General features: G+C 36.0%; 5 protein-coding genes across 7 annotated transcripts; 2 read left to right on the forward strand and 3 right to left on the reverse strand.

Moving 5' to 3' along the window:
- Window positions 1-267: 267 nt before the first annotated feature.
- Window positions 268-5171, reverse strand: LOC121646508 (caspase-1-A-like). The gene is made up of 3 exons (XM_041995535.1): window positions 5016-5171; window positions 1878-2143; window positions 268-972 (listed from the first exon to the last, which is right to left on the reverse strand). Exons 1-3 carry the CDS (start codon window positions 5020-5022, stop codon window positions 964-966), a joined length of 282 nt encoding a protein of 93 aa, XP_041851469.1. The 5' UTR covers window positions 5023-5171; the 3' UTR covers window positions 268-963.
- A 1053-nt stretch (window positions 5172-6224) lies between these two features.
- On the forward strand, window positions 6225-10492 carry LOC121646506 (caspase a-like). Of its 2 annotated transcripts, none has more exons than XM_041995531.1 (8): window positions 6225-6564; window positions 8237-8521; window positions 8616-8698; window positions 8925-9101; window positions 9187-9421; window positions 9519-9716; window positions 9837-9946; window positions 10187-10492. In XM_041995531.1, the coding sequence occupies exons 1-8, from the start codon at window positions 6558-6560 to the stop codon at window positions 10307-10309; spliced, it is 1218 nt and encodes a 405-aa protein (XP_041851465.1). In that variant the 5' UTR covers window positions 6225-6557; the 3' UTR covers window positions 10310-10492. The 2 variants fall into 2 exon arrangements, with proteins under 2 accessions (XP_041851465.1, XP_041851466.1); XM_041995532.1 differs by having other exon boundaries at window positions 8619-8698.
- A 1653-nt stretch (window positions 10493-12145) lies between these two features.
- Window positions 12146-13999, reverse strand: LOC121646507 (caspase-1-A-like). The gene is made up of 3 exons (XM_041995534.1): window positions 13973-13999; window positions 13225-13490; window positions 12146-12338 (listed from the first exon to the last, which is right to left on the reverse strand). Exons 1-3 carry the CDS (start codon window positions 13980-13982, stop codon window positions 12330-12332), a joined length of 285 nt encoding a protein of 94 aa, XP_041851468.1. The 5' UTR covers window positions 13983-13999; the 3' UTR covers window positions 12146-12329.
- Window positions 14000-14496: 497 nt separating this feature from the next.
- LOC121645451 (caspase a-like) lies at window positions 14497-18511 on the forward strand. 2 transcript variants are annotated; one of them, XM_041993909.1, is made up of 8 exons: window positions 14497-14604; window positions 16255-16539; window positions 16634-16716; window positions 16944-17120; window positions 17206-17440; window positions 17538-17735; window positions 17856-17965; window positions 18206-18511. In XM_041993909.1, exons 1-8 carry the CDS (start codon window positions 14598-14600, stop codon window positions 18326-18328), a joined length of 1218 nt encoding a protein of 405 aa, XP_041849843.1. In that variant the 5' UTR covers window positions 14497-14597; the 3' UTR covers window positions 18329-18511. The 2 variants fall into 2 exon arrangements, with proteins under 2 accessions (XP_041849843.1, XP_041849844.1); XM_041993910.1 differs by having other exon boundaries at window positions 16637-16716.
- A 1602-nt stretch (window positions 18512-20113) lies between these two features.
- Window positions 20114-21964, reverse strand: LOC121646407 (caspase-1-A-like). Its single transcript, XM_041995347.1, has 3 exons — window positions 21938-21964; window positions 21188-21453; window positions 20114-20301 (listed from the first exon to the last, which is right to left on the reverse strand). The coding sequence occupies exons 1-3, from the start codon at window positions 21945-21947 to the stop codon at window positions 20293-20295; spliced, it is 285 nt and encodes a 94-aa protein (XP_041851281.1). The 5' UTR covers window positions 21948-21964; the 3' UTR covers window positions 20114-20292.
- Window positions 21965-22170: the final 206 nt, after the last annotated feature.

The following is a 22170-nucleotide window of genomic DNA, read 5'->3' on the forward strand; positions in this document are numbered from 1 at the left end:
GTGTTAGTGCTATCAAAGTCAACATAAGCTAATATTTTCCTTGAAATAGTAAAATGTCTCAGTTTCAACATCTAATATTGTTTGTGTTCTATTGGAATAAAATATGGGCTTATTAGACTTGCAAATGATTGCATTCTGTTCTCATTTACATATCTGATGGAACTGCAATCTTTTTGTAATTGGGGTTGTAAATGAACTGATTTTCTTTCACTTTTTCAGTCTGCTCTGCTACTCTGAAGCAAAAAATATCACACCACTCCTGTAACATGTCGATAATGTGTATTTATTACACATCCACAGGGTTTTAATGCATTAACAGGCTGAGAAGTTACAAATGCATGAATTCAAGTTGAATGACATGACTCCGGTGGCCCACCTGACAACACCCAGGCTCTGTTTGACAGACAGTCAGCAGTCTGATCCAGACTCTTTCTAACACATCTCTGGAGCTCAGCAGCTCTGCTGTGGGGGCAGAGACAAGTCTCCATCACGTTATAAAGTCCCACTTGCCCGAAAAAACGTCAACAAAAAAATCTTTCATTCCCTCTGCCATAACTATTTGTAATATCATAGGCACAACTCATATGTTGCTCTTTTTTCACTTCTCTTACCCTCCTCTATGTAAATTTGAATGTTTTATTTTTAAAATATTTTAAATGTGAAGCCTTGAGCCATCTATCTATCTATCTATCTGTCTGTCTATCTATCTATCTATCTATCTATCTATCTATCTATCTATCTATCTATCTATCTATCTATCTATCTATCTATCTATCTATCTATCTATCTGTCTGTCTGTCTGTCTGTCTGTCTATCTGTCTGTCTGTCTAGAACAAACAGTAAATGTGGTGATTATTATAACACCTCATTTATTACAAGCATTTTCACTGTTGACGTCTTGGGGATTGGGTCTTGGCAGCTGGGAGGAGTGTGGACAGTGGACACAGCTGTGCTCCTACAAAGTCACTGAGGCTGGAAACAGAAAGACACATTGGACACAAGACATCAGATTACTGTTCAGATTAATTTATTTCCATGTGCTGGTATAGTATCCTGTATGAAACGATCTTAACTCTAAAGAGGATTTGGACTGTATTGATTCTTTTGGTTAGTGACAACAACTTACTTTTGTTGATTCAATTAACTTGAAATCAAGACAATAGTTGAACCAACTTAACTAAATCGCTTTCATTTGTAACAAGTGATTGAATTAAGTGTTTCCATTATTAATTTACTGAGTCAGTTCAACTGAGCAGTCAGACCTACTGGAATAATATAGTATAAACTGTGCAAAGACTCAAGGGAAAATAAAATTCAGCAGGAATTAAGAGTTTGTGATTACTACCCATAGATGTAGAACTATAATATTAATCTTAAGTAAGTCAAGGATGAATCAAATATTTGGTTTGGGAATACCTTAATCTTTTAAGTTGACTTTTCATGAAGTTGAGTCAGTGATTCAGATTCAGAAACTAAATTATTTGAGTAAGTATGACTCAAACCTGTTGAGGTGAGCAAACTCAGGTTGGGTAAACTGTATTCAATTACTTGTTACAAATTTAAATAATTACATTCGGTTAGTAAAACCTTTTTCCTTTTGCAGTGTTTCTAAGTCTGATGCATCTGATGCGTATCTGTGTCATGGTGCTCCATTACTGACCAAGAACTGTGGAGCACAAATGCAAAAAGCACTAGCCCATCATCATAGTGCCCCTTCAACTATTCTTAAGGTTTTAGATATTTAATATTCTTAAGGTTAGATATCTGACAGTACTGATATTTGCAACTTCTCATTTACATGACATTTAAATTGACATTCACTTAAAAAAAAGCTTGTATTGAGCAAATCTGACAGCTGTATGAGTATTTCAGCTCACCTGGGGCCAATCCAGGTCATTATAAAGCAGTGGATCTCTCTCCTGAAGGTGAGCGATCAGTTTACTGCTGGCATCGTCTCCTTTCCTCTTCACTATGTCAATGAGACAGCGAGCTTTGTCTGCTCTGCTCGGATTCTCCTCAAGTATTGCGTCTTTTTCCCCATCATTCAAGACATTGTCCTCAAACAGGTCGTCCAGGAGCTGTTTTATCAGTGGATTGGATAACGTATTTACAAGCCGTCTCCTCACACTTTCAAGCTGTTGAGCTAAGAACATGAAATCACAAAATGTTGATGATTCCAGATAAGATAAAAGACCATGCAATGTTCTGCTGACACAAAATTAAGAAGGTTCAATCTAGCAACAAGAATAATTTCAAGCACAACAGCATTAAGGTCAAGGTCAAATTCAAGGTAACTTTTTGCCACCCAAAGGTAGATTTATTTTGCAAATCTACCCTTTGCAACCAAAACAGATGCAAAAAGACAATACAAAATGCACAAAAACTGAAACTGAGTACTCGTCCGAGACTTGGATGTAAATAAATGCATAAGAAGAGGTTTATATATATATATATATATATATATATATATATATATCACAATAACATCGTAATAATATTCAAGGAACGTGGAAAATTTTAAATGACATCATTAAGAATGGGAGGAAAGAACATGTACTTCCCAGTTATTTTGTGGAAAATGATCAAGAGATTACAAACACTTGTGAAATAGCCAATGCCTTCAATAGTTTCTTTGCAAATGTTGGGCCTTCATTGGCAAAAAAAATCAAAGAGCCTCAGGATTTATCGGGTTTAACTCTTGGAACAACAAATCAGAACTTTAATTCCTTTTTTTTGAAGGGGACAGAGGAAACTGAAATTATTGGTATTGTTAATAAATTTAATAATAAAAGATCAACTGATTGTTTTAATATAGACATGATGCTGGTAAAAGATATCATAGAGTTCATCGTAACACCTTTAACCTATATTTGCAATCAGTCATTTCTTACAGGAATTTTTCCAAGAAAAATGAAAACGGCAAAAGTTATTCCAATTTACAAAAGCGGTGACAGACACCTATTTACCAACTATAGGCCTATTTCCATTCTGTCCCAGTTTTCAAAAATCTTGGAAAAATTGTTTTTAACCAGGCTTGACAACTTTATCGAAAAATACTGCCCGTTAGTTGACAATCAGTTCGGGTTTCGCTCAAAAAGATCAACTATGATGGCAGTTATGGCTCTTGTGGATGATATTACAACTGCTATTGATAATAGAGAATACACGATTGGTGTTTTTATTGATTTAAGCAAGGCCTTTGACACAATAGATCATACACTTCTTTTAAAAAAGATTCAAAGATTCGGTGTTAGGGGTCTTGCTTACAAGTGGCTGGAGAGTTACCTCAGCGGCAGAAACCAGTTTGTGCATATTAGAAATGTTAACTCTAAAAAAGAAGCCATTACTCATGGAGTCCCACAAGGTTCCATACTAGGACCAAAACTATTTATTATGTATATAAATGACCTGTGTGACATCTTGAAAAATGTAAATTGTATATTATACGCTGATGATACAAGTCTTTATTGCTCTGGCAAGGACCTGGAAAAGCTAATGGACTTAATGGAAAAAGAACTAACGGTCTTGAAGAGGTGGTTTGATTACAACAAACTTTCTATGAATTTAGCTAAAACTAAATATATTATTTTTGGTAATAGAAAAATAGACCAGAGGATAAATATCAAAATAAACAATAAAGTAATTGAACGTGTGCAAACAAATAAGTTTTTAGGAATTATGATAGATGAAAAACTCAGTTGGAAGCCACATATCAATATCATTAAATCTAAATTGGCAAAAAATATAGGCATAATAGGGAAAATGAGATCAATATTAGGACATAAGTCGCTTTGTTTATTGTATAACTCTCTCGTTCTTCCATATCTGAGCTATGGTGTGGAAATATGGGGAAATAATTACAAGGTAAATGTTGACCCCATTTTCTTGCTTCAAAAGAAGGTTATAAGAATCTTGAATTATGCAGATTTTTATGCACCAACTGCTTCACTGTTTGTTAATTTAAGCTTCCTAAAATTTTATGATATTGTTGATTTCAATACGCTGGTATTTATGTACAAGGTATATAATTGTAATCTCCCACCATGTATTCAGAAGAAGTTTGAACATCGAGAGAGTCAATATAGCCTCAGGGGAATTGGGTACTTTAAAAAAAAAAAGGCCAGAACCAATAAAAAAAGTAGTAGTCTCTCTGTCAGGGGGGTCACATTATGGAATGACCTGGACAGTAAGTTAAAAGAAAGTAAAACTCTGTCGGCATTTAAAAAGCAGATAAAAATTGACATCCTTAGGAAATATGCTCGGGTATGAATAGAGCATAGGAAGGGCTTTGACCCAAATGATGTGGGGCATCCTTGTAATTCTCTACTGTATTTTGTATTTTTGTTATTTCTTTTTTTTTTCCCCTCTTGTGTTTCTAATGTGTTCGCTTTTTCTCTTCCTCTTTCTTGTATTTTTCTTTATATTTTTTTCTTTTTTTCTTAATTATAATACTTACTAGTTTAATTTAATGCAGAAACTTTGTGATGGTTATATTGTACAGGGTTAGGCAAAATAAGTTTATCTTCAGCCTAAACCCTTTCGGTCTTAAATGCAATGTAAGAGACAACATAAGTAATTTGATTGAAACTGTTATTATTATTTTAATTTGATGGACCGAAATAAACGTACTACTACTACTAAGAGCAAAGAATGAGTCAAACTGTAAAAGGATTACAAAATGCATAAAGTCTTGTTTAAAAAGGACAAAATTGTTCCTATATTTTGTGGTGTAATTCTCCGACCTGATGGCATGAACTTGAACTCAGAGGACGGAGTCATCACTTAAAATTGCTGTATTTGATGCATCCGTCTGGTGCACAGCTAAACTTTGGACTTTGAGCATGGAAAGTTGTAAATCTTATTATTCCTTCCATACACCACTCTCTTCTCGCTTACTGATCGCCGGTATTACATAAGGCCATCAAAAGCAGTATATAACTCAAGATTTTAAACTCGGGTTATGCCTTATACCAGTCGATTGCAACACGCCTTTTAATAAGAACTTGCTTTCTTACCCGCCATTGCTCAAAAGCCTGGAATCGAGTGTATTCGTGTATTCCTTCCTATACTCCACGTAAGAAATAGAAAATGGCGCGTTGAACTAATTACATCAAGGAACAAACCATACAAAGGAATGCATACAGCTGTGCCGAGAAAACGGAAGTAAAGTTTCCTGTCTCAGCAAAACAACAAGATTTAGTGATAGTGTACGGCTTAATTTTACACTACTTGACCTCACCCATTTTCACTCTAAAAAGATGACATTGTATTTTACTGCTACTCTGCAGAGTTTTAACAAAAAAGTTTTGGGCTTTTAAAATCTGAAAGCAAATGTACGAATTCTTAATTCTTAAAAAAAGCAAGTGTTTCGTATGTTTTCTTTAGTCTGTTAAATGTTGGCAGTGCACTTTAAGTTCCTTGCAACTGTTTCCCAATGTGGTTTCTTTTCTGCCAATGGCAAATAAAGTGAACTGAACTGAACTAAATGGAAGGATTTCAGTTTAAGACGACAATGTCTACAGCTTTATTCGGCTAAACTTTTAACAGGTGGAAATAAAGGGCAAATCTTTATTAATGTAAAATTAATAAATTACACTTTCCAGTGTTTCAGCAGTAGCGCAACTGTATTCATAATCTGTAGTTCAGATCGAGCTCATCTGAAATGTTGGACTCAACTGTTTTCTTTCCGATCCTCTAGAGTACTTTGTGACTCAAACTGAAATTACCAGCAAAAATGCATAGATAAATATACAAATGCCACAACTGTCAACACCTATAAATAAAATATCCAGTTTACCACCAGTCTAATAAAATGACAATCATTATTGTAATTTTGGTTATTGGTTGGAGGATCGTGATTATTATTTATATGTTTTTGGTTCCGACCCACCCCTTGTTTTAAGGGGAGTGCAAAAAGAGGCTCGAGAAGTGTGGTTGCGACGTGAGCGACACGAAGCTGGTTGTACGTTGCTGTTCTGCCGTTTGGCTTAAATAAAGATACATAAAACACCTCCACTGTAGCCCACCTTAATCCACGGCCTTCCAAGTCTGAAGTCCACGCTACCGGCGAGAAGACAGCAGGGTTACATTATTATCTATTCTATAAAATATAAGGGTGCAACATAAACCCCACTCATACAGCTGTTGTTCAACAGTGTATGACGTATGTGGCCGACAAATCCGCACTTCGAAGTGTGCAGACCCTGAATTGGGACACACCTAGTGTCTCATATTTTACACGTGACTTTGGCAAGCGGAAGGAAAATAGTTTCTATCAAAACTTGGTATTATTTAGACAAGATCCGGACATTATAGTTACTATAATGCAGTTCGCAATAGACTACGTATTTGCCACAAATGACTAAAACATCAACACTAACATGAAAGTCGGCTCTAGAACATGAAAAGCTGGTGTCGCAGTCCGTTACTCGTCTGCCGAAGCCAATGAGGAAACCAGTCAGGGCGCATTACGCACACCCTGTCCAGCCAAGAAACCGCGAAAAAGCGTGTGAACTTCATAGCAGCGAGTCTTTGAACGGTGTCTAAAGAGTTGAGCAATGGCAGGTAAGATTACTTATTGAGCACTTCGCATGAAGGGTGTTTATATGATGTTGACAATATTAAGATGATGAGCCAAAAAAAACAAAAAAAAAAACAAAAAAAACCCATACATACAAGACTGTAAGCTGGTGATAATAACTGTTCTGTGTTGAAACACTGAGGACAAGATTAGTTTTCCACATATATTTTTTCAGTAAGCGCCTTGACAGCGTAAAAGCAAAGTGTATGGTTACAGTTTTTACGCATGCCACGTATTATACTTTCACTTAGTTAAGGTTGAATTCCTTCCTCTCTGCTTTAATTACTTCCAATGAATTCTCCTGCAAGGCATCGAAAATGTAAAGAAAATATATTATGCATTTTTTTTCTGGACAAAACTGTTCGCAAATGAGCTTTCTTTGGTACCAGCCATACATTTAACTTCCAGGTCATAGGCGGTTACAGCTCGACTTCAAAGTCGAGATAAAGATCTTCGCTTTCAGAAGTACACTGCAAGTCTCAAAACGTTTGTTGTAAAAATGTTTGATCTCTATCATGAGAAAATAGTCATTTGCTTATAATTTCATAGTTTTGGTCTGCTTTAATGAGAAGTAAAATTAAACTTCTCTGTACGAGAAGGAAGATCTCGTCAAACTTCCACCCTTCAACACTCAACAGGGAAGCCGTCAGTGGATGTTTACCGACAGTATTATAGTCTATTACATAGTCCACAAAAAGGGATTTCAACCTCTTGTATTAACGCCACGAAATTAAAGTGATGTTAAATAAATGTATTCAAGTCCAGAATTCCAAAAGCTCTTCAGCCTACCAAGTTAAGAAAGTTTCAAACACATAGTATTATTCATTGTGATGCATTAGCCTGCTAAAATGTATGTTTTTAAACGTAATTTTAAATAAACAATATACAAGTAGACTTAATAATTTAAAACTTGCAATAAATCTATTATTTGTATAATGTTCTGTCTTGTTGATATTCAGCTTTGTGGTAATTTTGGAAACTAGTTTCAGGGATAGACAAAATATACATTACACAAGCTTTTTCTGTTACTTTGAACAATGCTTTTATAGAACTGAGTGAAATTTTATTGTTTGGATCCTCATTAGCAGGTTTAGAAGATCAGCTATACTCTTCCTGAGGTTCAGCCAAAACATAAAAAAACAACAGAGCAACATTTTAAAAATCAGTGACAGTAAGACAGAAAAGAGAAACGCTGATGTGTAAAGCAACACAGTCAATGCAAACTGAAACCTCAACATGAGTATTCAGCTTAAAAAATCACAAACATGTTATGACCCCAGAATTATTTTCACTCTCCACAATATGGAAAACCCTATATGTGACTTTTAATTGTATAACTACAAGTAGGGAAATCAAATTCTCTAATGTAAGTTGAACATTTGTACATTCCTCCCAAATTAAATAACCAGTTGAAATATTTTTCTTATTTTGCACAAGGCATAAGTAATACACTTTTCTTTTCTCTCTCTTTTTTTTTTAGTCTGCCTTTGCCAACAAGTAAACGTGACAAAGAGTATGCAGAATAATACTGTATTTTAATTCCACAACAGTGGAATACTTAATCATTCATTGTAAGCAACTTAACTGAAGCAATCACATGAAGCACATGTTTATGTCTAATGTTTTTATTTTTTTTTTTTGCTATGTATTCTCTAGAAAAGGAGCTACAAAGAGTGAGGAAAGATTTTATAAAAAGGGTCACCAAACCAGTAATCAATCAGCTTTTGGATGGCCTCTTGGAAGACCGTGTCTTGAATGATGGGGAGAAAGATTCCATTCTGGAAGAAAATAGCTCCACAGCTGACAAGGCACGCAATCTCATTGATAATGTGTGGAAGAAAGGACCTAAAGCCAGCATGAGGATGATTTTTCATATTGAAGAAAATGATTCTTCACTTTACTCTGTGCTGGGTCTGTCTTCTGGTCAGCCTGCTCAGCCAGGTGAGTGACAGAAAAAGATGCAATTTAACACTGTTATCACACCTTTATACAATTTAAATACTTTTTCAATAATGTTGTTGGTTGTCGTTTCCAGCAGCACAGCCGCAGATTGACCCTTCAACCCCAGCCATCCTCACTGTACAGGAGTTCTGGGAGAAGATGAAGAATGATAAAGATGTCAGTAATTCATACAAATCATATGAAATAGATGTTTGCTAGACTTACCTGCAGCTATTATTGGACCCTATGGGAAAATGTATTTTTCAAGTAAAAACATTCCCTTGTGCAATTCAGTTTAGGTCAGTGTTTTCGTAAACATGTCGTAATCAGTTTTCTACATTAAATAGGATGAAACAAAAGGAAACTCTTGTTAAATTTGCTTCTTTTTAATCTTCCTTTTCAGTGTTACTCCGTTAGTAAAACTTCTTATGAGAATCGAGTGGCCCTGTTGATCACCAACATAGAGTTTTCTAATAAGAGGCTGAACAGAGCGGGAGCTGAAAAAGATGAGGAGAACATGAATAAAGTGCTCTCAAGTCTGGGATATAAGGTGGAGAAACATAGAAACCTCACAGGAAAGGTACCTTTTTATCTATTAAAACGTGTTGTCTGGGTGTCTGATTGAAGTAAAGTAACTGATACTTTGTTTTTATATGTTCTGACAGGAAATTGAGGAGAAGATTGTCAAGTTTTCTCAACTTCGCGAACTAAAAGAGACTGATAGTGTATTTGTGGTTATCATGTCTCATGGGAAGTTGGGAGCGGTTCTCGGAGTCAACACGAAAAATGACGGTGACGATGAGTTTCCCATAGACAACATTTACAGACACCTGGGCTCAGAGAGATGTCCAGCTCTGCTGAACAAACCAAAGATTGTTATCATCCAGGCCTGCAGAGGAGGTAATTCTTTTCTGCTCTTACAGACACAACAAATCACAGCTTCATTTATGTAGATTAGTTCATCTGATCAAATATTTCACATATTTGTATGTTTCAGAAGAGAAAGGATCTGTGTTTGTCAGTGATAGTGCAAACCAAGCTAATGATGTGCCAGCTCCTGTTGTCAGCGAGGACTTTGCAAGAGATGAAGCTAATGATGTGCCAGCTCCTCTTGTCAGTGAGGATTTTGCAGAAGATGCTGTGAAATGTGTACACAAAGAAAAAGACTTCATCTCTCTTCTCTCCTGCACACCTGGTTGGTTCATATACAATATCAACAAATCATATTGTGCAGCCTGTAACATATTTAAGATTATGATTGATATTTTGATAGTAATTTCTATTAATTTTCTTTGTCTACATTATTTTCCTACAGATACTGTTTCATACAGACATAAAGATCAAGGGTCACTCCTCATTCAGTACATTGATGAAGTTTTCAAGACTGATGCACGTGAGGATCACATTTCCGAACTTTTCAGAAAAGTGAGTTTCGCAAGTATAGACCATCTTATGGATGTTAAATACAATGTGCAAAAATGGAAAGTAATATCAGTTTTAGGAATAAAAATTATACACTACTGTTCAAAAGTTTGGGGTCACTTTGCCATGGGATTCAATAGGGAAGTGACCCCAAACTTTTGAACGGTAGTGTATATATATATATATATATATATATATATACATATAAGCAAAGATGATGCCTTATCATTTTTGTGTGCACAGGTCCTGCGTAAGTTCGAATCCTTCGATGTTTCCAACAAAAGACAGATGCCTTCTATAGACAGATGCACAGCAACGAAGCTTTTCTACCTCTATCCAGGACTCTCAGGCACAACTCCACCTTAATGTTTTCGTTCTGGCTTTTTAAACAGTTTTCTTTTTGCCACTAAAGCCACAAATCAACTGGTTTCTGACAAGTTATTTTCTTTCAACATAAGATACTGACAGTTGATGACCATATGCTGTACATATATTGATTTGACTGAGTTTGTCCATGTTCTAAAAATAAAAAGTTCATCATAAAATGTAGTTTTGTCTCTGCCTTCTATGGTGTGGTTAGAATGTTTCAAACCTTTTAAGTTTTCCACTTTCATGTTTCAGACAAAGTCACTCCCTGTAAGCATCTGTTTCACTGTCCAGCTGCTGGCAAACTGCGTCCCACTGGCCACAGCCGCCCCGATTACAGGTGCAGGTTTAAAGAAGGATGTCGGCCTTCTCAGAACTGTGATAGTGTGGGCCAATCCGTGAGTGGAGGAGCAGAGACCCATCTGTTAATGTCAATCAGACCGGCTGCAGCTCTTTGGTTAAATCAGTCCTCCATCCATCTCTTCCATCCGTCACACTGTGTTTGCAGTTCACTGTGTAATCTACAAATACAGGTTTAAGTTCTATAACGCAAAGAAGAGGCCATTTGAAAGCACGATTCAGAAATGCCACAATTGTCACTTGGCTAAAGCTGATTTAAAATAGTTTAAGGCAAAGTGAAAAACTTTTCTCAATCCACGTGCTTTAAGATAGTTATAAAAAAGAGGAGATGCAACACAATGGTAAACAATGTTCTACTCAATTTTTTGAGATGTGTTAGTGCCATCAAAGTCAACATAAGCTAATATTTTCCATGAAATAGTAAAATGTCTCAGTTTCAACATCTAATATTGTTTGTGTTCTATTGGAATAAAATATGGGCTTATTAGACTTGCAAATGATTGCATTCTGTTTTTATAGAAGCCAAATATTGTAGATGTTGTATGTACCCAGTAGGGGGCACTGTATTGTTACCTGGTAAGGTAATAGACAGGGGTATATAAGAGGAAGACGTCATTACGTCAACAGGTGTTTTGACCCGGAAGGGCAAAAAGGTTTTTGACCGCAGTGGCGCGAGTTAACTAAACTGTATTGTCTGTCTTGAAATGCATGATCGCAGAATAAATAGAAAAGGTCTGCATAGCAATTGGAAGTGGACATTTATCATTGGTTTAATGACAGCGACAAGGCGCGTCAACCACCACCGAGTCAAACATTCTCAGTGCTTTGCAATAGGCTTAGCTCCTTTAACAGTTTTCATTTACATATTTGATGGAACTGCAATCTTTTTGTAATTGGGGTTGTAAATGAACTAATTTTCTTTCACTTTTTCAGTCTGCTCTGCTACTCTGAAGCAAAAAATATCACACCACTCCTGTAACATGTCGATAATGTGTATTTATTACACATCCACAGGGTTTTAATGCATTAACAGGCTGAGAAGTTACAAATGCATGAATTCAAGTTGGATGACATGACCCCGGTGGCCCACCTGACGACACCCAGGCTCTGTTTGAGTACCAACAGACAGTCATCTGTCTGATCCAAACTTTTTCTAACACATCTCTGGAGCTCAACATTGCCAAGACCAATGAGCTGTGCTGTGGGGGCAGAGAAAATTAATTCCCTCTGCCATAACTATTTGTAATATCATAGGCACAACTCATATGTTGCTCTTTCTTCACTTCTCTTACCCTCCTCTCTGTAAATTTGAATGTTTTATTTTTAAAATATTTTAAATGTGAAGATTTGAGCCAAAGAAGAATTTCTATCTATCTATCTATCTATCTATCTATCTATCTATCTATCTATCTATCTATCTATCTATCTATCTATCTATCTATCTATCTATCTATCTATCTATCTATCTATCTGTCTATCTATCTGTCTATCTATCTGTCTATCTGTCTATCTGTCTGTCTGTCTAGAACAAACGGTAAATGTGGTGATTATTATAACACCTCATTTATTACAAGCATTTAAACTGTTGACGTCTTCTGGGGATTGGGTCTTGGCAGCTGGGAGGAGTGTGGACAGTGGTCACAGCTGTGCTCCTACAAAGTCACTGAGGCTGGAAACAGAAAGACACATTGGACACAAGACATCAGATTACTGTTCAGATTAATTTATTTCCATGTGCTGGTATAGTATCCTGTATGAAATGATCTTCACTCTAAAAAGGATTTGGACTGTGACAACAACTTACTTTTGTTGATTCAATTAACTTGAAATCAAGACAATAGTTGAACCAACTTAACTAAATCGCTTTCATTTGTAACAAGTGATTGAATTAAGCGTTTCCATTATTAATTTACTGAGTCAGTTCAACTGAGCAGTCAGACCTACTGGAATAATATAGTATAAACTGTGCAAAGACTCAAGGGAAAATAAAATTCAGCAGGAATTAAGAGTTTGTGATTACTACCCATAGATGTAGAACTATAATATTAATCTTAAGTAAGTCAAGGATGAATCAAATATTTGGTTTGGGAATACCTTAATCTTTTAAGTTGACTTTTCATGAAGTTGAGTCAGTGATTCAGATTCAGAAACTAAATTATTTGAGTAAGTATGACTCAAACCTGTTGAGGTGAGCAAACTCAGGTTGGGTAAACTGTATTCAATTACTTGTTACAAATTTAAATAATTACATTCAGTTAGTAAAACCTTTTTCCTTTTGCAGTGTTTCTAAGTCTGATGCATCTGATGCGTATCTGTGTCATAGTGCTCCATTACTGACCAAGAACTGTGGAGCACAAATGCAAAAAGCACTAGCCCATCATCATAGTGCCCCTTCAACTATTCTTAAGGTTTTAGATATTTAATATTCTTAAGGTTAGATATCTGACAGTACTGATATTTGCAACTTCTCATTTACATGACATTTAAATTGACATTCACTTAAAAAAAAGCTTGTATTGAACAAATCTGACAGCTGTATGAGTATTTCAGCTCACCTGGGGCCAATCCAGGTCATTATAAAGCAGTGGATCTCTCTCCTGAAGGTGAGCGATCAGCTTACTGCTGGCATCGTCTCCTTTCCTCTTCACTATGTCAATAAGACAGCGAGCTCTGTCTGCTCTGCTCGGATTCTCCTCAAGTATTGCGTCTTTTTCCCCATCATTCAAGACATTGTCCTCAAAAAGGTCATCCAGGAGCTGTTTTATCAGTGGATTGGATAACGTATTTACAAGCCGTCTCCTCACACTTTCAAGCTGTTGAGCTAAGAACATGAAATCACAAAATGTTGATGATTCCAGATAAGATAAAAGACCATGCACTGTTCTGCTGACACAAAATTAAGAAGGTTCAATCTAGCAAGAAGAATAATTTCAAGCACAACAGCATTAAGGTCAAGGTCAAATTCAAGGTAACTTTTTGACACTTGAAGGTAGATTTGTTTTGCAGTAAAATAGGACAGGCCAACAAAAACATTAAAACCAAAACAGATGCAAAAAGACAATACAAAATGCACAAAAACTGAAAATGAGTACTGTCCGAGACTTGGATGTAAATAAATGCATAAGATTTATTATCATTAAGGTTTATATATATATATATATATATATCACAATAAGAGCAAAGAAGGAGTCAAAGTGTAAAAGGATTAAAAATGCATAAAGTCTTGTTTAAAAAGGACACAGTTGCAGGAACAAAGTTGTTCCTGTATCTTGTGGTCTTTGACCTCGGGTGTAATTCTTCAACCTGATGGCATGAACTTGAACTCAGAGGACGGAGTCGGCACTTAAAATGGCTGTATTCCATGCATCCGTCTGGTGCACAGCTAAACTTTGGACTTTGAGCATGGAAATTTGTAAATCTTTTCTAAAGAAGAAGAAAGAAAGAAAGAAAGAAAGAAAGAAAGAAAGAAAGAAAGAAAGAAAGAAAGAAAGAAAGAAAGAAAGAAAGAGAATTCTTTCTTCACAGATGTTGACATACATACACTATTGTCTGAAACCACACTGAGCACCAACCTATTGATTGCAATGAGACAGACTAAATTAATAACGTCTATATTTAATATTATAGATAACAAAGTGTATTTTCTACTATATTTACTATAGTATATTGTACTTAAAGAAGAACAGCATAAAATACAAGATAAAACCGCCGTTTTTTTTTTTTTTTTTTTTTTTTACCACAAAACGTTTTATTACAAACGCGCCAATAAAGTGGCGAATTTTGACCACTTTGGCTTGCCATAATATGGAAACCAGTCTGCGCGTATTACGCACACCTTGTCCATCCAAGAAACCGCGAAGAAGCGTTACGCAAATCCGTGTGAACTTCATAGCAGCGAGTCTTTGAACGGTGTCTAAAGAGTTGAGCAATGGCAGGTAAGATTACTTATTGAGCACTTCGCACGAAGGGTGTTTATGTTGACAATATTCAGATGATGAGCCAGAAAAAAAAAACCATACATACAAGACTGTAAGCTGGTGATAATAACTGTTCTGTGTTGAAACACTGAGGACAAGATTAGTTTTCCACATATATTTTTTCAGTAAGCGCCTTGACAGCGTAAAAGCAAAGTGTATGGTTACAGTTTTTACGCATGCCACGTATTATACTTTCACTTAGTTAAGGTTGAATTCCTTCCTCTCTGCTTTAATTACTTCCAATGAATTCTCCTGCAAGGCATCGAAAATGTAAAGAAAATATATTATGCATTTTTTTTTCTGGACAAAACTGTTCGCAAATGATCTTTCTTTGGTACCAGCCATACATTTAACTTCCAGCTCATAGGCGGTTACAGCTCGACTTCAAAGTCGAGATAAAGATCTTCGCTTTCAGAAGTACACTGCAAGTCTCAAAACGTTTGTTGTAAAAATGTTTGATCTCTATCATGAGAAAATAGTCATTTGCTTATAATTTCATAGTTTTGGTCTGCTTTAATGAGAAGTAAAATTAAACTTCTCTGTACGAGAAGGAAGATCTCGTCAAACTTCCACCCTTCAACACTCAACAGGGAAGCCGTCAGTGGATGTTTACCGACAGTATTATAGTCTATTACATAGTCCACAAAAAGGGATTTCAACCTCTTGTATTAACGCCACGAAATTAAAGTGATGTTAAATAAATGTATTCAAGTCCAGAATTCCAAAAGCTCTTCAGCCTACCAAGTTAAGAAAGTTTCAAACACATAGTATTATTCATTGTGATGCATTAGCCTGCTAAAATGTATGTTTTTAAACGTAATTTTAAATAAACAATATACAAGTAGACTTAATAATTTAAAACTTGCAATAAATCTATTATTTGTATAATGTTCTGTCTTGTTGATATTCAGCTTTGTGGTAATTTTGGAAACTAGTTTCAGGGATAGACAAAATATACATTACACAAGCTTTTTCTGTTACTTTGAACAATGCTTTTATAGAACTGAGTGAAATTTTATTGTTTGGATCCTCATTAGCAGGTTTAGAAGATCAGCTATACTCTTCCTGAGGTTCAGCCAAAACATAAAAAAACAACAGAGCAACATTTTAAAAATCAGTGACAGTAAGACAGAAAAGAGAAACGCTGATGTGTAAAGCAACACAGTCAATGCAAACTGAAACCTCAACATGAGTATTCAGCTTAAAAAATCACAAACATGTTATGACCCCAGAATTATTTTCACTCTCCACAATATGGAAAACCCTATATGTGACTTTTAATTGTATAACTACAAGTAGGGAAATCAAATTCTCTAATGTAAGTTGAACATTTGTACATTCCTCCCAAATTAAATAACCAGTTGAAATATTTTTCTTATTTTGCACAAGGCATAAGTAATACACTTTTCTTTTCTCTCTCTTTTTTTTTTAGTCTGCCTTTGCCAACAAGTAAACGTGACAAAGAGTATGCAGAATAATACTGTATTTTAATTCCACAACAGTGGAATACTTAATCATTCATTGTAAGCAACTTAACTGAAGCAATCACATGAAGCACATGTTTATGTCTAATGTTTTTATTTTTTTTTTTTGCTATGTATTCTCTAGAAAAGGAGCTACAAAGAGTGAGGAAAGATTTTATAAAAAGGGTCACCAAACCAGTAATCAATCAGCTTTTGGATGGCCTCTTGGAAGACCGTGTCTTGAATGATGGGGAGAAAGATTCCATTCTGGAAGAAAATAGCTCCACAGCTGACAAGGCACGCAATCTCATTGATAATGTGTGGAAGAAAGGACCTAAAGCCAGCATGAGGATGATTTTTCATATTGAAGAAAATGATTCTTCACTTTACTCTGTGCTGGGTCTGTCTTCTGGTCAGCCTGCTCAGCCAGGTGAGTGACAGAAAAAGATGCAATTTAACACTGTTATCACACCTTTATACAATTTAAATACTTTTTCAATAATGTTGTTGGTTGTCGTTTCCAGCAGCACAGCCGCAGATTGACCCTTCAACCCCAGCCATCCTCACTGTACAGGAGTTCTGGGAGAAGATGAAGAATGATAAAGATGTCAGTAATTCATACAAATCATGTGAAATAGATGTTTGCTAGACTTACCTGCAGCTATTATTGGACCCTATGGGAAAATGTATTTTTCAAGTAAAAACATTCCCTTGTGCAATTCAGTTTAGGTCAGTGTTTTCGTAAACATGTCGTAATCAGTTTTCTACATTAAATAGGATGAAACAAAAAGGAAACTCTTGTTAAATTTGCTTCTTTTTAATCTTCCTTTTCAGTGTTACCCCGTTCGTAAAACTTCTTATGAGAATCGAGTGGCCCTGTTGATCACCAACATAGAGTTTTCTAATAAGAGGCTGAACAGAGCGGGAGCTGAAAAAGATGAGGAGAACATGAATAAAGTGCTCTCAAGTCTGGGATATAAGGTGGAGAAACATAGAAACCTCACAGGAAAGGTACCTTTTTATCTATTAAAACGTGTTGTCTGGGTGTCTGATTGAAGTAAAGTAACTGATACTTTGTTTTTATATGTTCTGACAGGAAATTGAGGAGAAGATTGTCAAGTTTTCTCAACTTCGCGAACTAAAAGAGACTGATAGTGTATTTGTGGTTATCATGTCTCATGGGAAGTTGGGAGCGGTTCTCGGAGTCAACACGAAAAATGACGGTGACGATGAGTTTCCCATAGACAACATTTACAGACACCTGGGCTCAGAGAGATGTCCAGCTCTGCTGAACAAACCAAAGATTGTTATCATCCAGGCCTGCAGAGGAGGTAATTCTTTTCTGCTCTTACAGACACAACAAATCACAGCTTCATTTATGTAGATTAGTTCATCTGATCAAATATTTCACATATTTGTATGTTTCAGAAGAGAAAGGATCTGTGTTTGTCAGTGATAGTGCAAACCAAGCTAATGATGTGCCAGCTCCTGTTGTCAGCGAGGACTTTGCAAGAGATGAAGCTAATGATGTGCCAGCTCCTCTTGTCAGTGAGGATTTTGCAGAAGATGCTGTGAAATGTGTACACAAAGAAAAAGACTTCATCTCTCTTCTCTCCTGCACACCTGGTTGGTTCATATACAATATCAACAAATCATATTGTGCAGCCTGTAACATATTTAAGATTATGATTGATATTTTGATAGTAATTTCTATTAATTTTCTTTGTCTACATTATTTTCCTACAGATACTGTTTCATACAGACATAAAGATCAAGGGTCACTCCTCATTCAGTACATTGATGAAGTTTTCAAGACTGATGCACGTGAGGATCACATTTCCGAACTTTTCAGAAAAGTGAGTTTCGCAAGTATAGACCATCTTATGGATGTTAAATACAATGTGCAAAAATGGAAAGTAATATCAGTTTTAGGAATAAAAATTATACACTACTGTTCAAAAGTTTGGGGTCACTTTGCCATGGGATTCAATAGGGAAGTGACCCCAAACTTTTGAACGGTAGTGTATATATATATATATATATATATATATATACATATAAGCAAAGATGATGCCTTATCATTTTTGTGTGCACAGGTCCTGCGTAAGTTCGAATCCTTCGATGTTTCCAACAAAAGACAGATGCCTTCTATAGACAGATGCACAGCAACGAAGCTTTTCTACCTCTATCCAGGACTCTCAGGCACAACTCCACCTTAATGTTTTCGTTCTGGCTTTTTAAACAGTTTTCTTTTTGCCACTAAAGCCACAAATCAACTGGTTTCTGACAAGTTATTTTCTTTCAACATAAGATACTGACAGTTGATGACCATATGCTGTACATATATTGATTTGACTGAGTTTGTCCATGTTCTAAAAATAAAAAGTTCATCATAAAATGTAGTTTTGTCTCTGCCTTCTATGGTGTGGTTAGAATGTTTCAAACCTTTTAAGTTTTCCACTTTCATGTTTCAGACAAAGTCACTCCCTGTAAGCATCTGTTTCACTGTCCAGCTGCTGGCAAACTGCGTCCCACTGGCCACAGCCGCCCCGATTACAGGTGCAGGTTTAAAGAAGGATGTCGGCCTTCTCAGAACTGTGATAGTGTGGGCCAATCCGTGAGTGGAGGAGCAGAGACCCATCTGTTAATGTCAATCAGACCGGCTGCAGCTCTTTGGTTAAATCAGTCCTCCATCCATCTCTTCCATCCGTCACACTGTGTTTGCAGTTCACTGTGTAATCTACAAATACAGGTTTAAGTTCTATAACGCAAAGAAGAGGCCATATGAAAGCACGATTCAGAAATGCCACAATTGTCACTTGGCTAAAGCTGATTTAAAATAGTTTAAGGCAAAGTGAAAAACTTTTCTCAATCCACGTGCTTTAAGATAGTTATAAAAAAGAGGAGATGCAACACAATGGTAAACAATGTTCTACTCAATTTTTTGAGATGTGTTAGTGCCATCAAAGTCAACATAAGCTAATATTTTCCATGAAATAGTAAAATGTCTCAGTTTCAACATCTAATATTGTTTGTGTTCTATTGGAATAAAATATGGGCTTATTAGACTTGCAAATGATTGCATTCTGTTTTTATAGAAGCCAAATATTGTAGATGTTGTATGTACCCAGTAGGGGGCACTGTATTGTTACCTGGTAAGGTAATAGACAGGGGTATATAAGAGGAAGACGTCATTACGTCAACAGGTGTTTTGACCCGGAAGGGCAAAAAGGTTTTTGACCGCAGTGGCGCGAGTTAACTAAACTGTATTGTCTGTCTTGAAATGCATGATCGCAGAATAAATAGAAAAGGTCTGCATAGCAATTGGAAGTGGACATTTATCATTGGTTTAATGACAGCGACAAGGCGCGTCAACCACCACCGAGTCAAACATTCTCAGTGCTTTGCAATAGGCTTAGCTCCTTTAACAGTTTTCATTTACATATTTGATGGAACTGCAATCTTTTTGTAATTGGGGTTGTAAATGAACTAATTTTCTTTCACTTTTTCAGTCTGCTCTGCTACTCTGAAGCAAAAAATATCACACCACTCCTGTAACATGTCGATAATGTGTATTTATTACACATCCACAGGGTTTTAATGCATTAACAGGCTGAGAAGTTACAAATGCATGAATTCAAGTTGGATGACATGACCCCGGTGGCCCACCTGACGACACCCAGGCTCTGTTTGAGTACCAACAGACAGTCATCTGTCTGATCCAAACTTTTTCTAACACATCTCTGGAGCTCAACATTGCCAAGACCAATGAGCTGTGCTGTGGGGGCAGAGAAAATTAATTCCCTCTGCCATAACTATTTGTAATATCATAGGCACAACTCATTTGTTGCTCTTTCTTCACTTCTCTTACCCTCCTCTCTGTAAATTTGAATGTTTTATTTTTAAAATATTTTAAATGTGAAGATTTGAGCCAAAGAAGAATTTCTATCTATCTATCTATCTATCTATCTATCTATCTATCTATCTATCTATCTATCTATCTATCTATCTATCTATCTGTCTATCTGTCTATCTGTCTGTCTGTCTAGAACAAACGGTAAATGTGGTGATTATTATAACACCTCATTTATTACAAGCATTTAAACTGTTGACGTCTTCTGGGGATTGGGTCTTGGCAGCTGGGAGGAGTGTGGACAGTGGTCACAGCTGTGCTCCTACAAAGTCACTGAGGCTGGAAACAGAAAGACACATTGGACACAAGACATCAGATTACTGTTCAGATTAATTTATTTCCATGTGCTGGTATAGTATCCTGTATGAAATGATCTTCACTCTAAAAAGGATTTGGACTGTGACAACAACTTACTTTTGTTGATTCAATTAACTTGAAATCAAGACAATAGTTGAACCAACTTAACTAAATCGCTTTCATTTGTAACAAGTGATTGAATTAAGCGTTTCCATTATTAATTTACTGAGTCAGTTCAACTGAGCAGTCAGACCTACTGGAATAATATAGTATAAACTGTGCAAAGACTCAAGGGAAAATAAAATTCAGCAGGAATTAAGAGTTTGTGATTACTACCCATAGATGTAGAACTATAATATTAATCTTAAGTAAGTCAAGGATGAATCAAATATTTGGTTTGGGAATACCTTAATCTTTTAAGTTGACTTTTCATGAAGTTGAGTCAGTGATTCAGATTCAGAAACTAAATTATTTGAGTAAGTATGACTCAAACCTGTTGAGGTGAGCAAACTCAGGTTGGGTAAACTGTATTCAATTACTTGTTACAAATTTAAATAATTACATTCAGTTAGTAAAACCTTTTTCCTTTTGCAGTGTTTCTAAGTCTGATGCATCTGATGCGTATCTGTGTCATAGTGGTCCATTACTGACCAAGAACTGTGGAGCACAAATGCAAAAAGCACTAGCCCATCATCATAGTGCCCCTTCAACTATTCTTAAGGTTTTAGATATTTAATATTCTTAAGGTTAGATATCTGACAGTACTGATATTTGCAACTTCTCATTTACATGACATTTAAATTGACATTCACTAAAAAAAAAGCTTGTATTGAACAAATCTGACAGCTGTATGAGTATTTCAGCTCACCTGGGGCCAATCCAGGTCATTATAAAGCAGTGGATCTCTCTCCTGAAGGTGAGCGATCAGCTTACTGCTGGCATCGTCTCCTTTCCTCTTCACTATGTCAATAAGACAGCGAGCTCTGTCTGCTCTGCTCGGATTCTCCTCAAGTATTGCGTCTTTTTCCCCATCATTCAAGACATTGTCCTCAAAAAGGTCATCCAGGAGCTGTTTTATCAGTGGATTGGATAACGTATTTACAAGCCGTCTCCTCACACTTTCAAGCTGTTGAGCTAAGAACATGAAATCACAAAATGTTGATGATTCCAGATAAGATAAAAGACCATGCACTGTTCTGCTGACACAAAATTAAGAAGGTTCAATCTAGCAAGAAGAATAATTTCAAGCACAACAGCATTAAGGTCAAGGTCAAATTCAAGGTAACTTTTTGACACTTGAAGGTAGATTTGTTTTGCAGTAAAATAGGACAGGCCAACAAAAACATTAAAACCAAAACAGATGCAAAAAGACAATACAAAATGCACAAAAACTGAAAATGAGTACTGTCCGAGACTTGGATGTAAATAAATGCATAAGATTTATTATCATTAAGGTTTATATATATATATATATATATATATCACAATAAGAGCAAAGAAGGAGTCAAAGTGTAAAAGGATTAAAAATGCATAAAGTCTTGTTTAAAAAGGACACAGTTGCAGGAACAAAGTTGTTCCTGTATCTTGTGGTCTTTGACCTCGGGTGTAATTCTTCAACCTGATGGCATGAACTTGAACTCAGAGGACGGAGTCGGCACTTAAAATGGCTGTATTCCATGCATCCGTCTGGTGCACAGCTAAACTTTGGACTTTGAGCATGGAAATTTGTAAATCTTTTCTAAAGAAGAAGAAAGAAAGAAAGAAAGAAAGAAAGAAAGAAAGAAAGAAAGAAAGAAAGAGAATTCTTTCTTCACAGATGTTGACATACATACACTATTGTCTGAAACCACA

Source organism: Melanotaenia boesemani, chromosome 9 (genome assembly GCF_017639745.1).
Source record: "Melanotaenia boesemani isolate fMelBoe1 chromosome 9, fMelBoe1.pri, whole genome shotgun sequence".
In the NCBI taxonomy this organism is placed as follows: Eukaryota; Metazoa; Chordata; class Actinopteri; order Atheriniformes; family Melanotaeniidae; genus Melanotaenia; species Melanotaenia boesemani.